The following is a 26392-nucleotide window of genomic DNA, read 5'->3' as shown; positions in this document are numbered from 1 at the left end:
ATCGACCGTGCGATGTATAACCTAAAAAACGACACCTCTTTTCGATCGTTCTTCGAGAACATCCGAACGAGAAAACGTGGAAGCTCCCTCGAAAATATCTGGTTTTATCGCTAAAAAGAAGAAACGAAAACCCACCTGAAAGTCGAGAAAAACGAAATCGAGGATCGATTCCACGCCGAGCATCCCCAGCTCCATGCGTTTCAAGTTTTTCCTAACCTCCGAACGCACGTGTGACGTTTTCCTTCGGCTGTGTCAAGAACACAAAAACCCAACACGTGGTATTATACATTCATTTCAATTTTCCGATCAATGGAACTCGTAAAGCTGTCGTAAGAAATAAACGAATCGCGTTGGAACTCTCACGCGTGTTGTAATTATTGTTACTCGATAATTGGAAGCAATTCACCATCGATAGGCGAATATTACCATTTATATAATTAGCGCTGTTGTTGCTAATCACATCGCCGCGGGCGTCCATTATTATCATCGCAACAAATCTATTATTAGCAGTGTTACTTGCACGGGTTTGAAAGCAATTTTACCAACAAGTTACACGCTTGCAAACTCCCGCGTCGTTAAACGCTGCGGCTTCTGTTCGAAGCGGCACCGAAATTAACCGACACGAAATTGTATTTCACGCTGAACAGACTAATTCCACGGACTGGAGATGATGGCGTCTTTATCCACGGTTACGGCCAACGTGGAGGGAAAGGAGGAGGAGGGGGAGGGGGGAGAGGGTGCGCCACGCGTCGTTATGCATTTGACACCTTACTAACCTTACTTTACCGACGCGTCGGTGAGCTCTGCGATAATTTATGCGGCCATTTCGGCATTTACGTTCGACTGGAAACCGTATTAACATAGTCACAAATAACCATCGTAGTTGATGTGCTCTTTCGTTCTTCTTAAATAAAATAAATGAAAAAAAAAAAACAAGCTTTCCCTTTGTCGTTCTCAACGATTGATCCAGTCGAACGGTCTCAATTCTCCAGATAGTGATAGATACAGTTTTGAATTTTTATTCTAGCTTTTGAGCCACGAAATGGACTTGGATTACAATCCACTAAACCATTTACACCTTCACTCATACCACCATACTCAATATCTTACGTACTAAACTTAAAATCGATAATCCTTAATCTACATACATCGAAGCCTTAAACTACCCTCAACATTAAATTGTCCATATAGTGACGACATCGTAATTTCATGGAGATCAACAAAAAACAGTTTTAGATTGAATTATAATAGAAAAAAGAATGACAAGGAAATGATTTCCCTTGGATACTCTCACGCACGAGTATTTTTAACGCCACAGTCTTCCTAAATTCGAGCTTCTATATACTCTAGCCGTATCCAAGTTTTACGCTTCAAAGAAAGTAATCTTGTAGAAGATAGAGAAAAAAACAGGAACGTATAAAACGAAATTGGCTAGCGATAGCGTCTCGGGATTGAAAATATCGCTCGTGGGGGTAGGATTACCAACCGTATTCTTAAAAGAGTTTATGTACGCTTAAAGTGGTATAACAACGTCTTACTTTCCACTTATCGAAGCTAAGAGTAAATTTATTCAAACAAAAAAAAAAAAAAAAACTAGATAGAACAAATTTGATCGAACATCCTGGTTCCTACCTATTTACCTATTTCAATTTTTGAGGGTTCTAGGTGAAGTCTCTGAGCTAGGTCATTTAATTAAAATTTTACATTTACGTCCCTACAAAGTGTACCGTAGGTTTGACACATTTATGGTATACTCGACTATCGTCGAGAATCGTATGCAGAGTGTATGCATAATATATTCCGTAATATAGTGTTACTAATATTTCATTTTCCATAAGTGCATAAATTCTGTTTACGCGTGGCGTATGCTTCTCATATTTGCATACGCTATAAATGGTAATAATTGCGCTATAAAAGCGTAATGAAGTCGCCACCTATTGAAAATGTTAATCCAGAAATTTCATTTTATCGATTATACACATTACGGTATTATAATCTCTCCTGTACCACACGTATCGTCGTCTCCTTTTGAGGTGTATTCTCCTAATTTCTTTATAGTTTTTACTTCGAGGGTTGGTAACCCTGCTCGTGGGTACGCCATAAAGAACGGAGGCTTAGTTCGGCGGCGCAGACGAAAAATAATCATTGCTGCCTTAATTCATCGCGAATTGTTTTCGTAATATGATTCAAGCACGGTCTGTCAAGCGTGAAACGAAATTCAAGACCGAACCGCTTCAAATTCATCGTTCCCTCTTCGTCTATCATCTCGTCTCGCTTCCTACCCCGTCCTCTCGCTCGCTCTGTCTCAATGTCTGGATTTACTCTGTTACGCACTTAATGAACCGTTTCTGCCCCCTTTTGCGGCCACGAGAGAATCGATCCCTCTCCTGCGGAGAGCCAAACGAAATCTAATCGGTTGAAATTTCGTCCAGGAAGTTCCACCTCGAGGAGCACGTCCAGACACTCCTCTGCGTGTACGAAACCGACCCTTCTCCAAATATACTCGCTCCATCGGTACTCGACCAGTTTAATTATCCTCTTGTTGAGGAAATTTCGTGGTTATCGACTTTCGAACCACTGGAACGCAACCTATACCGCCATCTGGTTTCGTTGCGTATATCGCGCGTTGAAATAAAAAAAAAAAAAAAAGATTACATGGAAGTACAGGGGCTGGCAAAAGTTTAGAAAACAGGGAACTGTTGGATTTGTAGGTACGTTTCGTTTTGTAAAGTTTTTTTTTTAATAAAACGCACTTCAATTGTTTTCCTGTTAGGCACAAACTCAATATATCTTTATTAACACGTTGATCGCCACTTCACCTATAATATGGGTGACAGTGCTTTTCACTGAAAAACGAAAACTATTAATTCTGAAAGTTAAGCGTCATAGAAAATGAATCTAAATGAAATACTTGAATTTTGACGAAGTTACAGAACTAAATACCGAAATAAATATTTCATTACGCACTTTCCAAAAGTCTGTAAGCAAAATTAAATCGCAGTAGAATGTTTCAAGAGTATTAGTCTGGCAGTGATACTAGATAACCGCATTAAACTTTACTCGACACGCACGCCGATTCGCAATCGTGCACCGTTCTTCTTCCAACCTCTCTCGAAATCTCTCTCTCTTTCTCCTCTCCACCACGCATATTACCCAAACTTGTTACCTTTGTATCTGTTCCCTATACAATTGCTTACAGTTTGTATGGACGAAAGGATATCTAAAAATAAAATTGAAATGTAACTTTGTATGAACAAGAAACGTTCTCTTTGTCCATAGAAATGTTCGTAAACTTAAATGTATTGTCGTCTAGAAACTTTTGCGCGGCACTGTAGCGCCATTGTGTTGACGTTCGTTGGGCGCATCGACAGGTTTTGTTTTTGGAGGTATCGGCCGCAAGATAATGGTTGGGATTTACGTTTTTATTTGTCATCGGCGGTGTAACTGGTCGTATGTTTGGTTAATCAATGCCTCTTTCCGTGTGTGGCCAGGAAATTAATTCCATTTCTCTATCAAAGGTGTAACAACCTATTAACATGCACATATTTAGGTTGTACTTCCTGACATGGGAGACATAACCTCTCAAACTCGTTTCCAGTCCCAACATAGGCTTGTGTCCAGGGTCGGCGTGACCTTTTGCGGGGCCGGGTTCAAAAATTTTGCAGGGCCTGAATTCATATTCAAATCCTACGTTTAAATTTTACAACAAGGAATTATTTATTTACAAATGCTATATAATGCCTTTGAATTTTTCCTAAAAGTAGCCATGAACTTTCCGGACAACCCGATATAATAACGACTAAAAATCAATGTTTAACACAATTTTTTTTTATTTTGATATAAAATTACGAACAAGTGTAATATTCTAAATACTATGCCAGATTTACTAGTACGTGAATCAAGCGACAGTAGTAACTCTACAGGGTGTCCCAAAAATGTTGTAACACCTTGAAAGGGTTGGTTGGGGAGATGATTTGAAACAACTTTTTCCTTAGCGAAAATGTTGTCCGAGGGTTCGTTGAGGAGATATTAACGGAAAACGTTGACCAATCAGAGCGCGCGGATACCGGTGGAACGGCCGCGGTAGCGAAGGCTATGTGCTAAGCGGCCGCGCTTGTACGCGAACAAGTGACTCGACGTGCATCGAAGGCCATTGACGCGGCCGCTTAGTTCGTAGCCTTCGTTACCGCAGCCGCTCCAACGGTATACGCGCGCTCTAATTGGTCAGTGTTTTCCGTTAATATCTCCTCAACGAAGCCTCGGACAACATTTTCGCTAAGGAAAAAGTTGTTTCAAATCATCTCCCCAACCACCCCTTTCAAGGTGTTACAACATTTTTGGGACACCCTGCATATTGACTTACTGCGTAACTGTAGAGCCTCCTTAAAGATACAAACAAATCTAAATTTAATAATTAACTTGACTCTTTTAGTCACGAATGTTTTATTTATCTAACTAAATATTAGGGGTACCAGAAAGTAATGTCGTTTCTGTGAATGTCAATACTTGTTTATCATATATCAGCTCATTGTATACCAGTTGATTTTTATCGATCAGATATTGAAAATTTCCACACTAGATAACAGAAAGTTGTTGATAACGAGGGCGATTACATAATTGATTAAAAATAATAACTTGTTATAAATTTATTTGTTTGAATTTAATTGCTAAGATACATTACTTTCTGGTTCCCCTAATATCGAAAATTTAAAGTGTCCGATCCAATATGACGGAATATCGAATGTTTGACAAGACATCCGTTGATCCGTTTCTGCGAAACGCGGGCTGTCTCGGGTTCGCCGGAAGTTTATCGTGTCTCCATCTTCGAACGCTCCCCGATGTGTTCTTTTCAATGTAAACAGAGTAAAAACGAGGCAAACGCAAACGCCTGACTGCCTCGCGAAATATACGAGCTAGCTACGACGGGATCTACGGGAACAGCACGAGTTAAGATTCAAGGATTCGAATCCAATATGGAAGATTCCGATCCTATTCAAATACGTGGCTTTCCTCGTGGGAACGCGACATATGGAGGTTTAAGGTACAAGTGAGGCACAGAAGTATTCGTACTTCGCCAACTGCTCACTTCAGACGATTGATACAATCTTTTTCTGACAAAACAGATTTGGTATTTAAACATTTGAAATATAATTTGGATCGTTGGTCACAAAACTAATATTTAGACAGATAAGTAGCCTGAAGTAAACTCGAGAGAGATTACGAATACTCATCTGACTCATTCGCACTCTTTGGTTGGACATGTAGATTTTCAATATCTATCAACACGTTGACTGCCAAACGAATATTCTTGAAAATTTCTGCTAAGATTAAATATGTGAGTGTAGGTAATGAAACATTTATCGTGATATTTAGTTTTGTAATTACATCAAAATTCAAGAACTTCATTTAGGTTCATCTCCTGTGACGTCTAACTTTCAGAATTAATTTTTTTAGTTTTTGAGTGAAAAACACTGTCATACCCGTATATTGGGTGACATGCCGATCAACGTGTTAATACGAAAAATAAAATTTTTTAAAAATAATTGAGAATCCCGAATTCGAATTTCCCAGATCCATAAAGCATTTCCATTCGCGTCGAAATGTCACGCAGGATATCAATCACGGCGAACGAGAGGTGGCTTAATAAATCCCGATGGTTCGATTCAAAAATATTTTCATTCGTTCGTTCGTTCCATAAATCCATCGTCGAGGGTGGAGAAAATTTAAATAAATCCCGGACGTCTGATGGTACGGTCCTGGACAGGTCCTCCCGTTTTATCTGCGAAGGAGCGATATAGAGTAGCCCGGAGCAGTGCCGTCTACAGGCTCCGCCCGGTACTACGTCAGTGCAGTCGCCACTCGGCTCAAAAGCGTATAGCAGACAACCCTCCGAAAATTCTCATATTTCGTCGCTCGAGACTTTGGAACGCTCTTCGGCTTCGTTACCCTCCCTCGTAAGTAGTCTCACAGTTCTCCATTCCGTTCGATCGCGACCGATTCGCGTCGAATAATCTCGAATCGCTTTTCGACTCGCGTTCGAGTTGTTAGAGGGCGGCGGGGGGGGGGGGGGGGGGGGGGGGGGGGGGGGCAAAAAAAAAAAAGGCGGGACAAGGAGGTCTCGAGTGCCGTGACCTTAGCCTTTAGGCATTCGCACGTCGTGTGGTTGTTAGCCTTTTGCGGCGATTATTACGGCGATAAATTCGTGGGGGGGCGAAAGAAAAGAAACGAACGATGCGGTAGAATGCGCGAAAGAGGTCGATAACATCGCGCGCCCGCGCAATTCTTGCGTTTCTTCCGCGGACAGACGGAGAAAAGAAATCGACGAAGAAAGCGGATCTGTGTGCGTCGAGGGTTCCACGGTTGTGTCGACTGCACGTGAAAATAGGCCCTGTCTCCCCCTCTCGTGTCGCCGAACTACGCACGAAGGAAAAGGCCGGGTGCGTGTAATTGTTTAAGCTTGTGCAGTGAGTGGGTTGCCCGGGAGGACGAATTTCGTGTTATCGATCATGCTGGCGAGGGACACGCTCGCGGATGCATCTGTTACAGCCGATGCGTGAACTTGGTCAATGTATACGTTACAATCGAACCGTGAACTGCGGCGAACGCGTACATTTACTAGGGATTTCGGCGAAAGTATACGTTCGAATCATTTCCATTACAGCTCGAAAATTGACTAGCTCGTTCAGCGATGTACGAAGCGTGAACTCCGATGGATGGATTTACTAGGGATTCTTTGAACACTATACCGGTGTAGGTTTTATTTGTACCTATTTCTACTGCGATCGAATGACTACTCTTGATCTGTTATTTTTTTTTTAAACATAATTTTATAAGAGGAAGAGTTCCACGATGAATCAAGCAACGAGAATTTGACTATTAAACTTCTGAAAATTCACCAATTTTTCCAAGTATTTCATACGTTCATTATAAACGAATTTCTTTTTATTTCATAAATTCAACATATCACTTGCATTAGGTTGTCCCAAAAGTTTCTTTCGTTTTATTAATAAGTAATACGTACCCGATATTTTATGTTCAATGTTACATTATTGAATTGTGTACGATTCATTTTCCTCCATTACCGTTACAACATCGATATCTAAGAAATTATATTGTCTATTTATCGAAACACTGTCACGTAAAATAATTGAGTGCAAATTACGAAAGAAACTTTTGGTACAACCTAATATTTCTTTAAATATACATAGCCGCGTAATGTTTATTTTTCGAAGGTGATTTTATTCCCGAGAGATGAAGAGTTTCGTTCCCATGATACACACCAAAGCAGCGTGAACGGATGTCTTTCGTAGATAACGTCGTTTGACTAACAGAATTTCCTTGACCGTGGGACGTGTCGCCTCTTTAGTAAATAACCCCATACGGTAGGCGCGTCAATGTCAACAATGTCGCGCAATACTTGCGACCGCATCATGAATTCTTCTGGCAACTTTAAATCAAGCCTATGAAATACCGCACCCTTTTCCGTTTAGAACGACGATTATATTCGACCGTGCCTCGTTCTTGTCGCGGTGAGGTTAAAGTATTTCCTTCGCCAAAGGCTCCTCCTCGCGCGGTTATTGCTTTTAAATTGAATCCTTAAGGAATTTCATTTTTCCCAGGTTTCCCTCCTTTCTTTCGATCGCCGTACCCGCAGCCGCTTGTAACGACCGTCGCGAAGTCTGAATTGATCGCTGTTTTAATTAAAAGAGCATCGTGAAAAGTTCGCGAACAGGAAATTGGAATTGTTCGCGTGGATAAAGGACCTCCTCGAGAAAGGGATTCAGAGCCTCGAGAAAATTCTAGGCAACTGGTATCGCTCCTTAACATTACTCTTCGACACCTAATTGCACGATATTAACATTTTCTCAACTAACAGAAATTAGTAATGCAGGAGGAGCACCATGAAAATTAACGCAACGGGGATTCGAACTCGGGACCTCTGGATTCGCAGTTCAACGCTTTACCGACTGGACCATCTCACGCTATGGCATATTCGATGCTATACATGGTGTTAAAAAAATGCGTTCAATATTTATATGGTGTATAGGGCACACTGTACCGAGTAAAAAAGTTTTAGTAAACATAGGTCCAAAGGTCAACCGTTTCTAAAATATAAACATTTTTGTTTGCTAGTATCATGATTCACTTACTACTGAAATTGAAAAAATGAAATTGACGAAATTGTCACTGACATAAACATCGCATGCGATAGATGCAAGTAAGTCAATCATGATACTAGCAAACAAAAATGTTTATATTTTAGAAACGGTTGACCTTTGGACCTATGTTTACTAAAACTTCTTTACTCGGTACAGTGCGCCCTATGCGCCATATAAATATTGAATGCTTTTTTTTTTTTAACACCCTGTACACAATATGTTCCTTGTATTGTTACGCCGGCGGTGGTGGCACATCGAGGAGTAGACATATTTTTTTAATAATCAACACGTCTTTCATAAAAGAATATGAACTCGGAACGTTTATTAACAATAACAAGAACTCAATCGGTAAACACGTCTGTTCGATAGCAAGTCTGGCGACGTGTTCTGAGTTCTTCAAAACGGTCTACTACTCGATGTGCTAACAATTTAAGAGAAGCAGCCAACGTTTCGTCGATCATTCCAACATAAACGCTTCCATTGAATAATATGAACGAAATAATATAAACGGTTCGCCATTGAAAATTGTAACGAGCGAATTGAATCGACGCTCGTAATTTATCGACGTTCTTCGTTATATCGCGAATTTTTCCCAAAAGGATTCGATTTTAAGCGTCGACGGCGGATGAATCGACGATCGGACCCCCATTATGCGATCGAGTGCGCATTATAACGCGCCCCCTGTTCGACGAATGCTCTTTCCGCGAGAGTAACGGCCGTTGCGTAAATACAAACGATGCAGATGACGCCACTGTAGCGGCGTGATTAGTTTCCTCTGGTAACGTCGAAATTTCGGAGCGTTCGGATGGCTCGTTTCTATTCGATTGTTGTACAGCGTGTATATAAACGCTTTGCGTCCCGTCTACACAACTCGACTCTCTTTCTATCGATTGTTCACCAACGCTTCGGTGTTTCCGAGAGACACACGGGTCAATGGGTTTCGCATTACGAGGTCCCAGGAGGGGAAAAAAAGTAATCACCGATACTTCGTCTCAATAGGAAACAATTCGTCCAATTATTATTATTACTTGCACTTATTGAAGTGCCCGAGCGGAAAATTGATAACACGAGCCATCGGTGGTTATTCGAGCGTGAAAATTGATCGTTGAAAATGAAACAAGAACGTTTAATATTTTAATAGTTTAATATTAAATGGTATTACTCGAATAACCATCGATGACTCGTGATATTTATTATTATTATTATTATTATTATTATTATTATTATTATTATTATTATACTATATATATATAGAGAGAGAGAGAGAGAATTCAACAGAAATTTATTTTGGTCTTTGTTCTGTAAGAGAAACCTACTGTACAGTCGTAAAGTAGAAAAGAATGAAATTGCGTGTACGTCGAGGGTTCCATATTACATTGTCCCGGCGTATTTCAGGATCGAGAAAGGCTTTCGAGAAAAATGGTCTCCCAGCCATAAAAATTTAACGCTCACTCCGTCATCTGGCCCCGTTTCCTATTTACAAGAAGTCGCCAAGGATATTTCACGGGAATGGAAAGAAAGAAGGAGATCCGCGGGGGGTCGATCGGCAGACAATCGCGATAACTCACGCCGTTTGTTATTCTGGACTTTATTGCGTGTCACTCCGGCATTCCAGCTGCGTTGACTAACCGGAAACCGGAGGTCATTCCTCGAAGCTCCCTTGACGTGGTCTAGCAGACTTACTGCTTTTAATCGTTGCACTTCTAATTGTACGCTTATGTAATTTCTAATGTTCGATTGTTTCTGATGTATTTGGTCACTCTGTATTCAATCATTTATAACATTGTTATTCATTATACGAAGAGATTTAGATGGTTCGTACTTGAATGTGTTTAAACTAGAGTTATGAGTAATTGAATATAGGGGCAGAGAATTGATAGAAACGTGTGTAGATACTTAAAATTAAAGTTGCTAGCGATCTGAACTGTTTCACTACTATTTAAAATGATGATTTTTTACGACTGGATAATAAGAAGATGTATAAATAACTGGATATAATTAAAATAAAAGTCGCCAAGGATTTATTAAATTCAACATCTTTTTCTTTTGGAGATTTCGCATTTATCTTTTAATATTATTAAGGATTCGTCTAAACGGAAATATAGTATAGGATTCCTTTTTGTTCCAGAAGGATCTACACGAGAAGGAGAGGACGGTGGGGGGAAGTTCGACGTTCAATCCCATATCGGACGACCTCTACCTAGACGACCAGGGCCCTTTGGAGGGTTCTGGTCGAGGTGGCAACGAAGGTCGCGACGACCTTGAAGCATCCGGTAGCGGCCTTGGCCCTGACGACGAAGACGGCGACGACGATCACGGTAAAATGACACTGATATCAATTCCAACTTGATATATTAGGTGTAGAAATTAATTCTGTGCTTTTCCAAGACAAACTTATAACCATACAAACTTTTCAGTTTCCCTTGGAGTTATTAATAATTAAATATGTCAAGGGAGGCAATTAATTTCTGCATCTAATAAAACATTAATCAAAATATGTTGGCTACTGAACTTTGTATACATGACAATCGTAATGTCCTTCAAGTTGAGACTTATATAACGTAACAAAATGTCGAATGAATATTTTTACTTGAATTATACTTAGAAACTGTTGAACGTAAAAGCACAGAATTAATTTCTGCGGTATACTTTCAAACTGTGGTCGTGCCGATTCACGTGAGACCGATGGCAGAGACAAATCGAACCGCGAACAGACAGAATATATTCCGTGGCGGTGCACGGAACCTGAACGAGTATCGCGACCGCGCGTCACTATTCGCGACGCGTCGAAATCATTGCAAAATTCGATTAAACGTAAAATGAAATTGCCACGATGGACCTCGATTAATTTAATTTCATCGTCATTCGCCATTAACTCGTCTCGACGGGTTGAACTGCTGTTGAACTGAAGTTTCACCTACACGGAATCTCGATTATGTACGCTGCAAATGAATAATTTTCTTTGCGAGATGTTATTTTTACTGATGTATAATTAATTATGTTTTTCTTTTCGTTTGTCGCAGATTTCAGCAACAATAATAGGATAGACCCAGTGCCAAACAGGCCAACGGAACCTGGAGCACCATACTCTGTCGATGAACCGATTGTAAAAACTAAAGAACAGGTGAATATTATCGTAAACTGTATTTATTGTTCCTGAATGTTTCGGTCTGGATAGAGATAAGGTGAACAGAAAACATATACGTAACTTAGAGTAGTTCAATTTAATTATTTAAACTCCTGAGGGATACTGAAACATATGTTTGTTTTTAAAACAACAGGTGAACCTATGTTTTAGTGATTATATACTACAAATATTGCGATAACTATTTTAAATAACATCCAAGAAAATAGAATAGAAATTATTTAAACTCCTGAGGGATACTGAAACATATATTTGTTTTTAAAACAACAGGTGAACCTATTTTTTAGTGATTATATACTACAAATATTGCGATAACTATTTTAAATAACATCCAAGAAAATAGAATAGAAATCTCCCAACCTAAAATGTATCTCAAATTCTGTCCACATTTATTCTCTGTATCTGCGACGCTGAATTTTTTAGCGTCGCCCAAGCGTAGCGTACGCGAGACCGGCCGCGTTAACGTTGAAAAATTATCCTACGCCTACGTCTGTGCAATGGGGAAACCCAGCATGCCCGCCGAAACGCGTGTACGTTAAGGCGGGTTATTAGATTTGTTTGAAAACGCACGGGGCCGCCCCTGCTAAGCAGCCGAATTAAACGGATTTAAACTGATTAAGCCGTGTCCCGTTGCAGACGATCGTCGAGACTGTAAACCGACCCGACAACGAGGTCGATGTAATCGAGCCCTCAGGTGTCGAGGACGACCACTCGGACAACACCGACGATATCCACGAGGTTTACATCATGAATCCGAAACACGAGGACCGCGCCAGCTCCTTCTTTGCTCAGCCAGGTGTGCTGGCAGGTGAGTTCTTTGAACTTATCGTGCATCAAAATGTATTTATTATGTGTAGAAATTAATCGCGTGTCTGTATACTCGTCGTTTTCTTGTTACATACTATGTTACCAACGTAATTTCTGGGTTCTAGGTTTTCAATGTGAAAGATTGAAGCTTAAACTGCAGTTAGAAAGAATTTATTGTGAAGGCACAACATTTAATTTCACCGTCTAATACATATTTATTCTGAAAGTACTGCAACTTGGTCCGTTTCAATCCTAATAAAAACGTGCACGTTACCACTGCACCGTTGTGCGATGAATGATTCATCGAGAATTTAGGGAACGGAATGCTTTTAAACGGTAGATTTCCCCGGGTCCGAATCCCGTCAAGGGATTGCGTTATTTATTAATATGATCCCCGTGGTATTAAGCCCCGAAGTATAAGGGTAACATGCAGATCAACATTCCAGTTCCACGGGAACGGTATTTATTCACGAAGGTTCCGTAACTCCGACGAAATTCTGGGTTAAGTTAACCGATCCAGGCCCCTCGTAATAAACGCGCTACATAATTAACAGACTGAATAATGAATCCCTTGTGCGCGCAAAGCCGCTCCCGGCCGTTTCAGATTTTGAACCTTTTTAGCTGTCCAAAGACCGTTACACGGTATGCAAACTCCACCGTAATTATCAGTCGAATAGAATTTTAAAGAACGTCCAAGATGAAAGTTGATTGGATTCATAGAGTGTACGAGATCAAGAGACAGTTTTTCATAGTGCCATTTTTCTCCAAATTAATTTTTACACGGTCATTCAATTAACACTTTATCGACTGAGATAACATTTAATGCTTTTATCATTATACGAATTATAAAATATTATATAAATATTAATCAGAAAGCGTTTCTTATCAAAATAAGAAATATTGTTAAATTTTCAATCGGTACAATAAAGTGTTAATCAATGAACCCTTTGTCAAGAGTAATTTTGCTGTAAACGATTCGGATTAGCGAGAATCAATTACTAACCAACTCGTAACTTTTCTAGCGGTGATTGGCGGCGCAGTGGTTGGATTGCTCTGTGCGATCCTTGTGGTGATGTTCATCGTGTACAGAATGCGCAAGAAGGACGAGGGATCGTACGCCCTCGACGAGCCGAGAAGATCGCCCGCGGCGCAGGCGTTCCCCAAGCCAGGCGCGCCGCATCACAATCGAGAATTCTACGCTTGAGGCGACAAAGCCTAAACTGGCTTTGACACCGCCGAGTTCTGCCCCACGATGCCACGCCGAGAAAGACGATGTCCTTCAACCGAATTAAACGCCGTCGCCGACGACGCAACCGCGGAATCTCCCACGAGGATCCCAGCGAAACACCTTCGTCGACCGACCACAGGGAGATTCCCATCGAGGGGAAAACGTCACCGCAACCTTCTGTCATCCTTCGATCACGCATTCCCCCTTCTCTATTCCACCTTATTGTTTCTCTTTTCCTCTTGCGCAGTACTTCAGAACACCCAACACCATTCAGTAATTCAGACACAGTTTTCTTTTAGACAAACACCTCAACAAGCGTTTGTTTAGGCAATCGATCACTTTTCGCTGGTGGATCCTCGGCTTGACTCTACTTTGCAAATAGGACTTAACAATGTTAACCCCTTCAGACCTCGTTGCACGTAACAATGTACATAAAATTCATCGAGTTCGACGAGCGTGATTCATTTTGGGTGATGATTGTGGAATACTTCGATATGTTTGAAAGGGAAGATACGGTACTATACCATCTATTTAATGTATTACGTTTTTTGTGTTGTTTGGGGTTTCGTGTCAGCAAGTTGCAGTATGACAATATTTTTCGTAGCTTTAAAATAAATTGGGTCTGAAGGGGTTAGGCGTCAGGAGTATTCACCTCCGTTGAGTCGAGCATCGATTTTCTTCAAACGCTGGTTTTTTCTGCGTGTGATCAGCCTTCCAAGTACGACTGTCGTTTGGTGATCGAAGGAGAGAGGATGGGTGATTAACTCCCCCATCGAGTCCTCGTCGGCAAGGTCGCGCCAATTCCAGATGCATTTACAGCGTATTCAGAGCGTATATGTATTTAGGCGTATATATACGCCCCAACCCCCTTATCCCCCTGTACAGGACTGAGAGCGCGAAAATTCGTGGGCGATAAACGCTGCTGGTATATCGTTAATCATTCTGCCTCTGGTGGAAGGAGGGAAGGAAGAAGGATCGTTGCGCCACCCGTGATTTCTCTTCGACGCCAATCCCGTGAACCGCGAACCTCGTTTATCAACGTTTCCTCTCGCCTATCCCCCCCCCCCCCCCCGCCCCCGATCCCTTTTCCTTTTATTTTTCGTTTCTCCGTTTAACGAGCATCCAACAACTAACCTAACCCAGACCTGATTCGCGGGGGCGTCTTTTTATTTTAACACTTTGACCAAGGCCCTCGACCCGCCGCCGCGTATTCTCTTTCTCGAGGCCCGGTTCCACGGAGCCCAAATACATTTCGTGAATTCACGAGGCTCGTTGGCGAAACGAAAACGGAATTCAACGAAATTCCAATTTCAATCTATCTTCGACAGCTTCTTATTTTCCAAGGGGTTGGCGATTCTTCTGGGGAACTATGTTTCCTAACATTTCTTTTCGTCTTTTGGACAGTTTCGTAGCGTATACTCGTGATCGATGGTTTGTTGGTAGTTATAAAAGTAAATGTAACGTTTCAAGAAGTTTAGAAGTTAGAAGTTAATAAAGTTTCTCTTGCAAGAAACATCGCCCGACTGTAGCGCGCCGAATTTCATGTAACTTTGCGTAGAGAATATTGGTATTCGAGGAGTGAAAACTACCCCCCAAAAATCGCGAATTTTTCGGTGATAATTTTCACTAATTGTCGAATTGTTTTCAGTGCTCTGTGCGCAACGATTTATTTAATGAACGTGTTACAGTTGGGCGATGTTCTCTTGTTAATCGACGACTACGTGCAGTACATAGGTAAAATTGTAACTTAAGGTATTCTTAATTTTTTAAAGGTCATTGTTATTTCTAAGATACGGTATAGAAATATTGAATTATTTATGGATTTATGGATAGAATGAATCTCGCGCGATAAATGATCCCAACGTTTTGGTAAAAGTGAACGATGTCGAAACACGTTTTTAATACCAATATTCGGCAGAAAGTGTGAACAGTCAAGAATACATATGAAATTAAGTTGTTGGCATAAACAATCATAATGTTCCCTCGGTGCAACACCTGATCATTATTTATAAATTTCTTTCCGTTGTTACTGTGTCGTTTAATCGGTTTTTAATAGGGAACTTAAAAATCCTAGAATGGTATTTCGAAGGTTAGATATCTACAAGGGTTAAACCGAAGCCTCGAAACGGGTGTCTTAAAAGAAAGCGGTTGTATCGATGCCATGCACTTAGTGGATAAAAATTCATCGTGCCATTTTAAGCACTATAAGTGACAACGTTTTGCGCGACAACCGATTCCTCTCGCCACGGTCAAAGGAATAAAAATGGCCGCCCACCACGACACCTGAAAGAGACAAACGAAGCACAACGCGTCTCCGATATCGTTCCCTTCTTCCACCCCTCAAAACTAAAGAACATCTTGTATCTTAACACTTTGCCAACCACGCATTACTCGCGAATCGCACCTAATACCTTTGCCGAATTGAAACTTTTACAACTTCTACAATATAGAGATTGGTAACATGAAAATTCAAGGAAGTACGATTAACTCCTAAGTGATTGAAAAGATATTCAGTAGTATCTAAGCGGTTTTAATTTATCAATGTTACTGAAACTTATTTATTTCTTAATGAAATGATGTATACACATTTACGATAATTGATCGGGTCTCGATAGATACTAAAAGTCTAACGGCTTTTAATATCAATCTTTGATTTTAGGTTGGCGTAAACCAACTCCCAAATCGGTTGGCAACGTGTTAAAGAGAAAGGCTTCTTCTTCTGCTGGTCAATAGAGATTCTATTTGCCATGGAAACAAAAGACGTTTAAATTTCCCGCGTGCACGCGGGATCGTTTCTCGTTCTGACCCGCGAAAGGAACACGTACGCGTGCACGATACGTGTTTGCTTTTCGTTGACAGCACGCGAATGCCATATTGAAAAAAGCGAGACTAAGAAACGAAGAGATATGAAAAGATTTAAACAAACAAACAAAAAATGGACACATACACGTGTATATCTATTTGTTTCAAGATTTTTCGTCCGCGATATTTATCCCACGATCGATCAGTATCGCGAGGTTGTAATAATTTATTGACTTTTTCACGTAGGACCAAGCGATTCCCCCCTTCTCTCCGCCCCTTTTTCCCCGGGTCCTTTCTTTTGCTTTCCCCTTCATTCTTCCAACGACCCTAACGCAGTGGCGTAACCAGGAATTTTAAGATCTATGATAGAAAATAACAGTGAAATTGAATAAAATTTTTGTGATAACTGGACTTCTGTTCGGTATTTAATATGAAGCTTGTACCGATAAGATGCGTATAGTTAAAAGTGTAATCAGAAATCGACTGCTATCTTTTTCTTTTTGTGCAAGTTGAGGGTCTAAAAAATTAGTTACGCCATTGTTTTAAGGATCGTTACTATGTTCCTGATTTTTCAAGATTTTAACAGCGTCTCGGTCACCTCTTCCCAGGTAGAACGCAAAGTAACTGTTTATTCGTAAAAACTTTTATAGAGAGACTTTTTATCTGCGAATGAATCCTCGACTCGGAGAAATACCTTAAACGGTGTAACCGATCGAGAGATAGGAATTGTTACTTTTTTTTTTTTTAATATATTGCGAATTTAGTCATTAATCGATATCGTAACATTATCGTTATTCGAAAGTAGCGTACAACGTAGATTCGATTGTTAGCCGCGCCATCCACAAATCATTGTTTCGTCACATTCTCTCCACTTTCGAACGATGGAAACTCGTAGAATTTAGCACTATCTTTTAATACTTCTTAGAAACGCGATATCAATTGACGTGAAACCTATCGACGTTTACATGACAAGAGTAAAATAATGGGTGAGGCACCGGAGGATTTCTAAACGTCGTAAAATCCTTGTATATATGATGTTATGCAGCTATAATGTCTTATATATAACGTTATGTCATTATTAATGTCCTGTGCAATAATAATATGAATTTTACGTACACGAACCGTCGCATTTATTATCACACGAATCGACCAATAAAATTAAAGGAACGTATCGAACGTCGTCGAACCATTTGATTTCAAATAATCACACCGAGACGACAAATTTTGCATTTTTTATGAAACGTTCGAAATAAATGAGCACACAACTATGAAACATATTACGATGGAAGCGGAACGTGTAATTGTAGACTTTGATTCGAATGATCCAATGATTTCTTTAATAAAAGCAACAAGATTCACAGAAATCGTGATAAATTGACGAAAAGAGATTCTACCTGGGTCGCGGGAACATGGGCGCCATTCCAGAGTCCGATGTGTCGGGGTAAATTAAAATATATCATGCCGATACTGCCATGTATTACATAAGGAACACCATTTTCGTACGAAAATCGTCGCGAACCTGTTTTGATTGATCTTTATTCGAAACGCTAGCCGCGTTTATTTTTCTCGTTTTTTTTTCTGCGATATATTACCGGTCGGTAAAGCATTGATTAATTATTACGTGTCCAATCGCCACCGGTAAGGTGTTAATAACAACAGTATCACATACAAGTCCAACTATACAGTTGGACTTTGATACGATCGTTGGATGTTACGGGCAAAGCGTTTAAATTTAATCATCGTGTTTAACATCAACGTCGTGCGAGGCGGTAGTTGTTTCGACGCCATCTTGTGCAAATAATGCTTGTTGCTTCGTCAACTACTTATTAGAGATATTCAATTCTTGTCAGAAAAATCAATTTTGAAGCAAAACGAGCCCTTAAAAATCATTTTTCTCGTTATCGACTATCTCTCGCGTATACTTTAGATCTTTAGGTTAGATTTGCATATTTATATTTAAGACAAAGAATTGACCAGAAATTAAGTGGGAAATTGATTATTGTTTCGTCTAGAGAAGATTTAAGTTTAAGAACCGAACATCCATATTATCGCTTGGTACGACGTTGCTGTCTATATTTTCAGTTATGAAACACTTCATCTATCGGCGACATTTCTCACAGCTTCTAAATCGATCTTATCGATTTGTAAAATGGCTCGACGCTATTTTATAAGCTTATTTATAATTCGTCTAGACGTCTCGAAGGATATTGTAACGATATGCGTAGTAATAAAGGTATAACTAAGTGTATTGATAGGGTCGACTTGGAAGAAGAAATATTTAAACAGCTATTCGATGTACAGGTTATGTTGGATGATAAAATTCGCGAGTAAATTATCGATACGTAGGTGAACGATCGAAAGGATAATATGTCGGTATAGAGTGTACCGAGAGATATTGTGTTTAGGGTAAAAACGATTACAATAAATGGAATCCAAATCAATTTTCTTTTCTGTTTTTGCTGGAGAATTAGCGAAACGTTACGGCAGTACCTAAAACCAGTCGCGTAGAATATTAGAGAAATGTTATGCTTTGCCTTTAACCTTTCGCGATAAAATTAACATACACGACGCGAGAATATCCGACAAATAAATAAAAAGATAATAAAGCAACGTGTACGCTGCATCTCCACGTGGCTTATTTAATACTCGAAGAGGCGCTGTCTACGTTCTATGCGACAAGAAACAAACATTAATTGTAATAAAATCATATTTTATAAGAGGATGTATTCCGTATGAACGCTATAGCAATGAGAAGTCTGTCTAACACTAGACGAGAACCCATAGGCCAGGTGGACGAATGAATAATAATTTTAAAAAGTGAATATAATTAATATTTAATGATAACTATAATTAACACTGTTATTTTGTAAGTGTAAGTACTGTCTACACCCTGTCCTCCCCGAGTCGCCCTGAGCTCCGTAAAATATATTACGTGTACGTGTATATATTCGCGTGGTTGCAGGTGCACACCACGTATATACACGTATATATATTTATATAAAGTTATACAATCGCCCGCCTTGGAGCATCAAACCGTGATCTTTTCCGTGTTTTTTCTTTCTTATTCTTTGTTTCATCTGCAATACGGGTACAGAGGACAACTTGGTCGATGCTAGAAGTTCCTAGGATCTATATAAATCGACTGAAAATTCCCATACGTGACTCGATGATCTGGAAATCCCAAGTCTGTATATTTTCTCAAGCCCGAGAGATCGCACGTGTTACTCCGTTGCGGGCGCTTACGTTAACGACACGTTATTATTAACAGAAATTAATACTAATTGCACTATGTTAGTATGGTAAAGAACAATACTGTATGTCGTCGCTCCTATTCTGTAAATAAACACTGTACCGTGTAAGGAAAACCTGACCCGCGGCTGTTATTCCCTCTTGAAACATACGGAGGCTCGAGAATGCGTACAACGATGGCATTTTTTGCGAGCAGTCTTGTCGACAACTTTATTAAATTGCAAAAAGTACATAGAAAATATCTTTTCTTTATAAAATCTTTAAAATATTCTTCTCGCGGAATGTTCAAGCATTCCTAAAAAAAAATCCCTCTTAACAATAAAAATCACTTCTGGAAATCCTTCACAATTCTTGCGATAACAATATTGCGATTTTTTTCAAACTATTTACAATACTCTGCAAAGGTCGTAGAAAAATATATTTCTGAACTCTTTTTATCGCGATTATAAACGTTACACCATTACCATACCTCGATTTGATATGAGTATTTGATGTAAATCGTAACGAGCCACCTAAGTTAGTTCCTGTACTAATTATTAACGTTAACTTCACTGTAAGGCAACATAATTTTCTTGTTCCAAAAGATAAAAAATGGCTTGCTTCGACTATATTGAACACAGATTTTAATATAAACATTTCAATCATTCTTACTGACTTAGTACCAACATGTGACACGAGTTTACAAGTACTTTGAAAAGTATTATTTAAAAATGACCATATGGAAGAATTGTCAAAGTATTAATAGCTAGGTATGTAGGGCAGTAATTTGATCAGGTGGCTGTATTTCGTTGAAACCTTTACGAGTAGATAGAGCGAAATTCAGAAGGAGATCCACAAAGGTAAATTGCACTACAAATTGCTCTTAAGGAACGGTTTCAAATATTTATGAAAAGACTCGTTCACGCTCTCCTGATTCAGTGGACTTTTCATAGCCTCAGCGAACAACCGTTCATAAACGTTACCGTCGTATGCTCCTAACGCAGAGTTAAGGATCTCGTCGCGGATGTCGAATCCATCGACGATACCTACGGCATTTGGACGGATCAATGCCAATAATTCTTCTAGTCGTGCCTGAACTGAGGGGACATCTTCGTTTGTCAAGGAAGAAAACTGCGAAGAAGTAAATTGTATCGATTAAAGTAACAAAGACTTTAAACAATACTTTCTAGAACACTCTAATACAATTATATATATATATATATATATGGTCCCTTAAGTACTTACTTAAGACACGAAATGTGTCTTATTTAATTGCTTGTATTTAAAACTCACTTGAAGGAAGTCACCGAGGCGTTGCAGTACCCAGTAGACAGCGTACAACTCACAGAGATATTGCAAAACAATGCGTAGCTCTTTGGACACTGAGACAAAGTTTTTAACGGATTCAGCGAATCTCATTACTATAAACGCTCGACAATGAGCCTCTGCGCCACGTGATAATTCTATGCTAGTTTGGTTCCAAGCGTCCTCCGGGGACACTCCGTTGCGTATTCTGCGATCCATATTCTCCGTCGCCAAACCAATTTTTCTACGATAAAAAATGATTTAAACGAAATTGAATGAAATTAAACGCGAGAAAGAGTAATTTTTTTTAGAGTTAGTAGAAATTACCCTGCAGCGACTTCTTGGTGAGCCTTGATAATGCGATCCAAATTAATCTTCCAAGATTGTTTTTTGATTCCTTTAGAAAAGACCGCAAGGTACTGTATCGTCTCTGGTAAATTGTGACCTTCGCGGGCCTGTTTCCAGGATTTCACTAAATATCTAGCCGTCTGTAACAGTAGAACAGTATTCTCTCCTTCATAAGTACAGACAGCAGTGACTAAACCGTAAGTCGCTGGAAGATTGCTGGAATCCATGTATCCATGTCCACCGCAAGCCAATCGCACTTGCTCCACTCCAGTGGCTGCATCTGAAGATGCAACAGCTTTAAGGCAACACGACAGAGCATGCAACTGAAACGGAACATTAGAATCGTTAGAAAACGGTAGCTGAAAATATTGACGATTAAAAGAAGTAAATTTATGTACCTCGGGTAATTTGTCTAAATCACCGTGATCCAACTCGGCAACTACTGTATTATACATGTTCCAAATCCAACTCGCGGCCAGTCGAAACGCTATGCACGCAGCTATATGGGGAAATATTTTGTATTGTTGCGTTACGTAATTAATAATTTGTACTTCAGGCTCACTAAAAGAATGGCAGAGCAAATATCAGTATAGTAGCAAGGACTTTCGAAAGTGTCGAGTAATAAGTTTATTTAACGAATGTTTTTCTTAATTTACTTACTCTGGATTTATTTGACATTGACGTCTAATTGCGCTGTATCTAGTTGCAATCGTGACTGCTTTCGCTAAGTAACTCGCAATGTCGAAAACCAGTACTACTCGAACGAACATCATTGTACCGTAATTTAATTTATCGCTTAACGCTTTTACGTATGTACCATCTTCTAATACCTATACAAAAAGTACAGCATAATAATAGGAGAAGGTAATTGAAAGAAATGAGAAAAAAAGAAAAGAATATTATGTATATGTATATAAAAGAAATCATAATGTATTTAAAAAAAAAAATTATCATTCGTTAGTCATTCATGATAACAAAGTAATGTAAAAATATAAAGTACTTCTTACAAGTATATCGTGAAAGCGAATGTTACTTTCTCTTTTACCTGAGAGTTTCTCATCAGCATGTTTTCACGAGGTATTCTGACATTCTCGAACCCGAGAAAGCCGTTGTTAGTTCCGTTCATTCCCAACTTCGTACCAATCTCGCCAATTTTAATGCCTGCAAAATAGGTAAACATTAATGTAACTTTCTCAATTTCTAACGAAAACATATAAATTGATTTTCAACTGTAGTTTTGCTAAAAAAAAAAAAAAAAAAAAAATAGTAGTCTTGTTATCACCTGGCAATGGTTCGTGCGTATCTTCGTCTCTTAATTGCACGATGAATGGATGAATACCTTTGCATTCCCCTTGCGTGTACAATTGTGCAACTATTACTGCATAATTTGCAGTATGACCCACTGTAAATTAAGATGAAAACAAATGGTAATATTATAATTGTAATGATTTCTACAAAGAATATCGCATTTAAAAAGAAGTGGAAGGTAACGATTGCAGAGGACATAGCAATTATCGATAACATGAGAGTTAACAAAATATCGATGCTGGAATTATTTAAAATAAAAGAAAAAAATTTGTATTGACTCTAAACATTTTTTAAATGTCCATAACAAAGTTCAAGTCAATTGATATTACTTCTGGAGATCTCAACAACAGTTTGAAAAAAGTTTTGTCAAGGGTAACAGGTCTAATATAATGATCTAAAGTGATAAATTTCGTATTTCAAAAATGTTAATTTTTAAGAAATGACGACATAATGCGATCCTTAGAAATTGCTTATAATTTCTACATCTTATAATATTATATATTCAGCATTTATTGTGTACTTACAGCCACCAGGCCACCATTTATAAGACGTTAAAGTTGGACTATTTAATATAAATTCTTTTGTATTAGGATCGTAAGTTGCTGTCGTTTCTAAACCTCTGATAAATGTCCCGTGACCAAGTTCAGTCTACAGTAAAAAAAACAGCGATATTAACTTTAATTATGATAATTATAACTTAATTCTCTCACTTATCAATATTAATATACCTCACCTGAGCATAAGTTCCAACAAGATTGGCATTCCAAGCTCTGGTTACCCAATATTCTTGCTGCTGCGTGGTTCCCTGCCCTATGACAGAAGGGAGAAACATGGCATAATGAACTACTGTCGGGTTTCCATCTTTCAATATCGCAGACCCAAACATTCCTCCTAAAATATGTCTGGAAAAATAATATTTAATAAGAATAGTATTGTTTGCTTCTGCCTCAACAGTTCACAATGTCAACAAGCTTACGAGAACAAATCCATTCCAGCATTTGCTGTCTTTTGCAACTCCCGCATCTTTTCCAGAACCTTGCAAGCTTTTCTAACTGCATCCTCATAAATCTCTTTATGGCTCTTGTATCTCATTGGTACTTTATCCTGCAGTTCTGGATCACTTAGGAAATATTGTTCTAGAACAATATAGTTATGTTACAGTAGTTGGAACATAAATGAGCTACAAACTGTAGTAGAAGGGTAAAATTAAATGTTTCTAATAGTAAAGTTAAAATATTTAGTGCCAGATTCCAGTTTGAGGCATTACCATCAAGAGAGTCCCATTTTTCCAAATATCATATTAAACTGGATTTTGGCATTTCTTTTATTATTATATTGTATTTCTTTTGATATTTTAATTGATATCATTTTTCTTGATAAACGTTTCCATCATTGTGAATTAATCTTTACGGGCGGATACGTCCGCCACAATCTAATCTGGATAAGATCAAGTCAGAACGTTACTCTTCAAAAACAGTACGTGATTCAACGATTATTAATATCAATTAAATTGAATCTATGCTCGTAACAGCAACGAAAATAAAACTATGTAGTACGATCGACGCAATTTATCGATAATTACAGACAGAAGGTCGAGCTTCTAAATAGATGAAAACAAGTTCTCACTTTCTCATTTCATCATTTATCGATTTATATGGAATATCGTGTTAACACAATTCTTACAACACTCGGATCGTGTCGTACTCGCATTATAGGAAGTGACAACGTCTGTTCGTAAAAAAATATTTTGCGATAATTATTCAAGTATATGATACGGTCGTAAATTTACAAATGTTCTGCTTATCGCGAATTGTAAAAGCTTGCATAGCAAGTATACACAGAGATGACAATTATCGAACATTTTCTACAACGTGTCGATATATGCATCAACGCGAAAAAAAATGACCCCAGAAATCTCATTACCTTACAAATGCGTCATTGCTAAAGTTTCAATTTTTATATCTGTTGATATAAACCATTACTAAGTTTTATTGTTCATGAATTTTAATAAAAGTACCAATTAAATATGCCACTTACATATAAAATGCTTTTTTTCCATTTATTATTACTATTTTTTTCATTATTTCAGAATGTGATTTGATCGTAAGTTACGATAATATTGACATATAAGCAAATATAGGTTTACGTATAAATATCTTTCGCGAGGTTAAAAGTTACGATTTTACTGTGTAAAATAGCTGAATCGTTGTTGATAACGGGGAATATTTATTGATTAGTAATTAGTTTTTATTATTCTCCGTGATAAAATTCCTAAGCACCTCGACCTTCCCACATCTGCGAAAGTTCTTTTTAGATCACTCACTGTGATACTAAAATCCCGTATCATAATTTCGAACATAAAATTATATAAAAACAGTAATTTACGAATATCGATGGATATGGATATTCAACGCGATTGAACAAAAAATAACTTACTTTACTTTATTTATTTAGCTATATTGTATCGAATTTACATATATTAATTATACATGTACATATTCCACTGTATCTGTATGTATTAATGTTTGAAAAATGTGTTCTATATAGAATGTGGTTTAATATGGATGACTAACTGCGGATCTTTATGCATTTATAGGAAATTTGAATGTGCAAGAAACTACTAACAAGATTGAGAGTAAAATTCATGTTATAACATTTGCAGAATAAAATAAATCCCAATTTAGATTCAATTTTTGTAGGCACGTTCGCGAAGATTTTATTTTGCATAAAGATCCGCAGTCTACCGATGACTAATTGCGCATACCGCGCAATCAGTATTCATTCGTAAATCAAGCATTGTATTTACGATAGAATCTCGATCATTGATGACTTTACAATCTTGAACATTTAAGCGTCGGTAGATATAGCGGAAAGAATTAAAAGTAGTTTTGAAAAACAGTTACGACAAAATTCATAAATAAAACATTTAAAAGTTTCTCGTTACAATTTTTCTGTTATTTCATTCATAAAAAACGATACATTTGAACAAAATTACCATTATACTGTTCATCGATGCAAATAAAGAGGAGCGGAACGAGAAAAGGAATCTGCAAAAAATGCTTGGTAATGATATCTAATGACAGAAAAGAGTGAGAACAAGTCTGTCAGGGAAATGCTAAGAAAAAATACAAAAATAACAGAACTTAAATGTCTGCGACAGTCTTTTGTTTATTATTTATTTTCCTTTGTTATCCACAGATAACTTTATCCTTTATCCTTTAGATAATCGAGAGTATCCGATGCGAATATCGATTCAATCTCACGACTGTGTGGAATAAACCGATAGACCGCTCGATATTTCTGGATCGAATTATGAAACGAGTTGTTGGACGATACTGCAAAGTATATAGAAGTACGCGAAAAGGGAGTTTCCGTTTAAATACCTCGTTCGCGACGTTCATGGGTCCTCTGTGGGCTGCCATCCAATATATAAGTTAATTCCTCAGGATCGAACGTGCACCTCTCCCTTTCGCGTAGCAGGTCCTTGTTTAGGGTCACTTTTTTTTTGCTGCATCGTTGACGAATTATTTACACGCTGTCCACAGGGAAAAGTGTCACGCTAAGCTACGCATCTGCCGTACTGAACGTTAACTCAAATACGAGAGTTTATGACACTGTCGTTGTGTGTCACTTTTTGTAGTCAATACTGCACTATCAGTACAGATGAGCAGCTCAGACAAACCTACCGAGCAATGGGAACCGTTGCCCAGCTTTCGTGCCTATAATATCCATTCACTATTTCCTCCTGTCACTTCCAACGTTACCGATGCGTAGGTACACGTTGTAACACTTAACCTGAGACCACAGACGCGTAGATAGATAGGCGTTCTCGTGGAATACTATCAAATACTATACGGAGATCATAGGACTCTCTACAACTCGGTATCTTGGAAATACTGTATAGTTCGGTGGTATTTAGTATAGTTGAGGGATTTAGATCTGTGGCTCCATCAGTGGGAAAATGACCAAGTTTGTAATGGAACAGTTTCTTATTGTCAACGGTAGATGGCGGTTAAGGTCTTTTTGTGGCGGAACAGAGTCCTACATTACCGACGGCGCCCT

At 38.6% G+C, this 26392-nt stretch overlaps 2 protein-coding genes and 1 long non-coding RNA gene across 5 annotated transcripts in view; 1 reads left to right on the top strand and 2 right to left on the bottom strand.

The window, feature by feature from the left end:
• Positions 1–329, bottom strand: part of LOC128887443 (uncharacterized) — a 5380-nt gene extending 5051 nt beyond the window's left edge. Inside the window, exon 1 of the long non-coding RNA XR_008460042.1 lies at positions 36–329. This is a non-coding gene — a long non-coding RNA (uncharacterized LOC128887443). The remainder of the gene's footprint in view (positions 1–35) is intronic.
• Positions 1–17256, top strand: part of LOC128887402 (syndecan) — a 159419-nt gene extending 142163 nt beyond the window's left edge. Inside the window, exons 2-5 of one of the 3 annotated variants that reach the window (XM_054143265.1) lie at positions 10291–10477; positions 11183–11283; positions 11941–12112; positions 13134–17256. In XM_054143265.1, the coding sequence (XP_053999240.1) occupies positions 10291–10477; positions 11183–11283; positions 11941–12112; positions 13134–13315 (642 nt within the window). In that variant the 3' untranslated portion in view covers positions 13316–17256. Of the gene's footprint in view, positions 1–10287; positions 10478–11182; positions 11284–11940; positions 12145–12236; positions 13088–13133 lie in introns of those variants that run through there. The other 2 variants (XM_054143257.1, XM_054143273.1) reach the window with 2 other exon arrangements.
• LOC128887359 (probable peroxisomal acyl-coenzyme A oxidase 1) lies at positions 16868–26163 on the bottom strand. The gene is made up of 11 exons (XM_054143178.1): positions 25714–26163; positions 23307–23466; positions 23064–23232; positions 22855–22978; positions 22305–22424; positions 22068–22183; positions 21683–21852; positions 21421–21583; positions 21002–21345; positions 20663–20918; positions 16868–20500 (listed from the first exon to the last, which is right to left on the bottom strand). Exons 2-11 carry the CDS (start codon positions 23420–23422, stop codon positions 20240–20242), a joined length of 1839 nt encoding a protein of 612 aa, XP_053999153.1. The 5' UTR covers positions 23423–23466; positions 25714–26163; the 3' UTR covers positions 16868–20239.
• Between the last annotated feature and the right edge of the window lie 229 nt (positions 26164–26392).

Source organism: Hylaeus anthracinus, unplaced genomic scaffold (genome assembly GCF_026225885.1).
Source record: "Hylaeus anthracinus isolate JK02 unplaced genomic scaffold, UHH_iyHylAnth1.0_haploid 0, whole genome shotgun sequence".
Taxonomy (NCBI): domain Eukaryota; kingdom Metazoa; phylum Arthropoda; class Insecta; order Hymenoptera; family Colletidae; genus Hylaeus; species Hylaeus anthracinus.
The sequence above is the reverse complement of the archived record's forward strand: the minus strand, read 5'-3'. Positions and strand labels throughout refer to the sequence as shown.

Coding starts and splice junctions, on each gene's coding strand:
- LOC128887359 (XM_054143178.1), bottom strand. CDS start 23,422: ATGAGATACAAGAGCCATAAAGAGATTTATGAGGATGCAGTTAGAAAA. Junction 22,979..23,063: donor TTGTTGGAACTTATGCTCAG/GTGAGGTATATT, acceptor TTTTTACTGTAG/ACTGAACTTGGTCACGGGAC. Junction 22,184..22,304: donor TACGCACGAACCATTGCCAG/GTGATAACAAGA, acceptor CCTATTTTGCAG/GCATTAAAATTGGCGAGATT.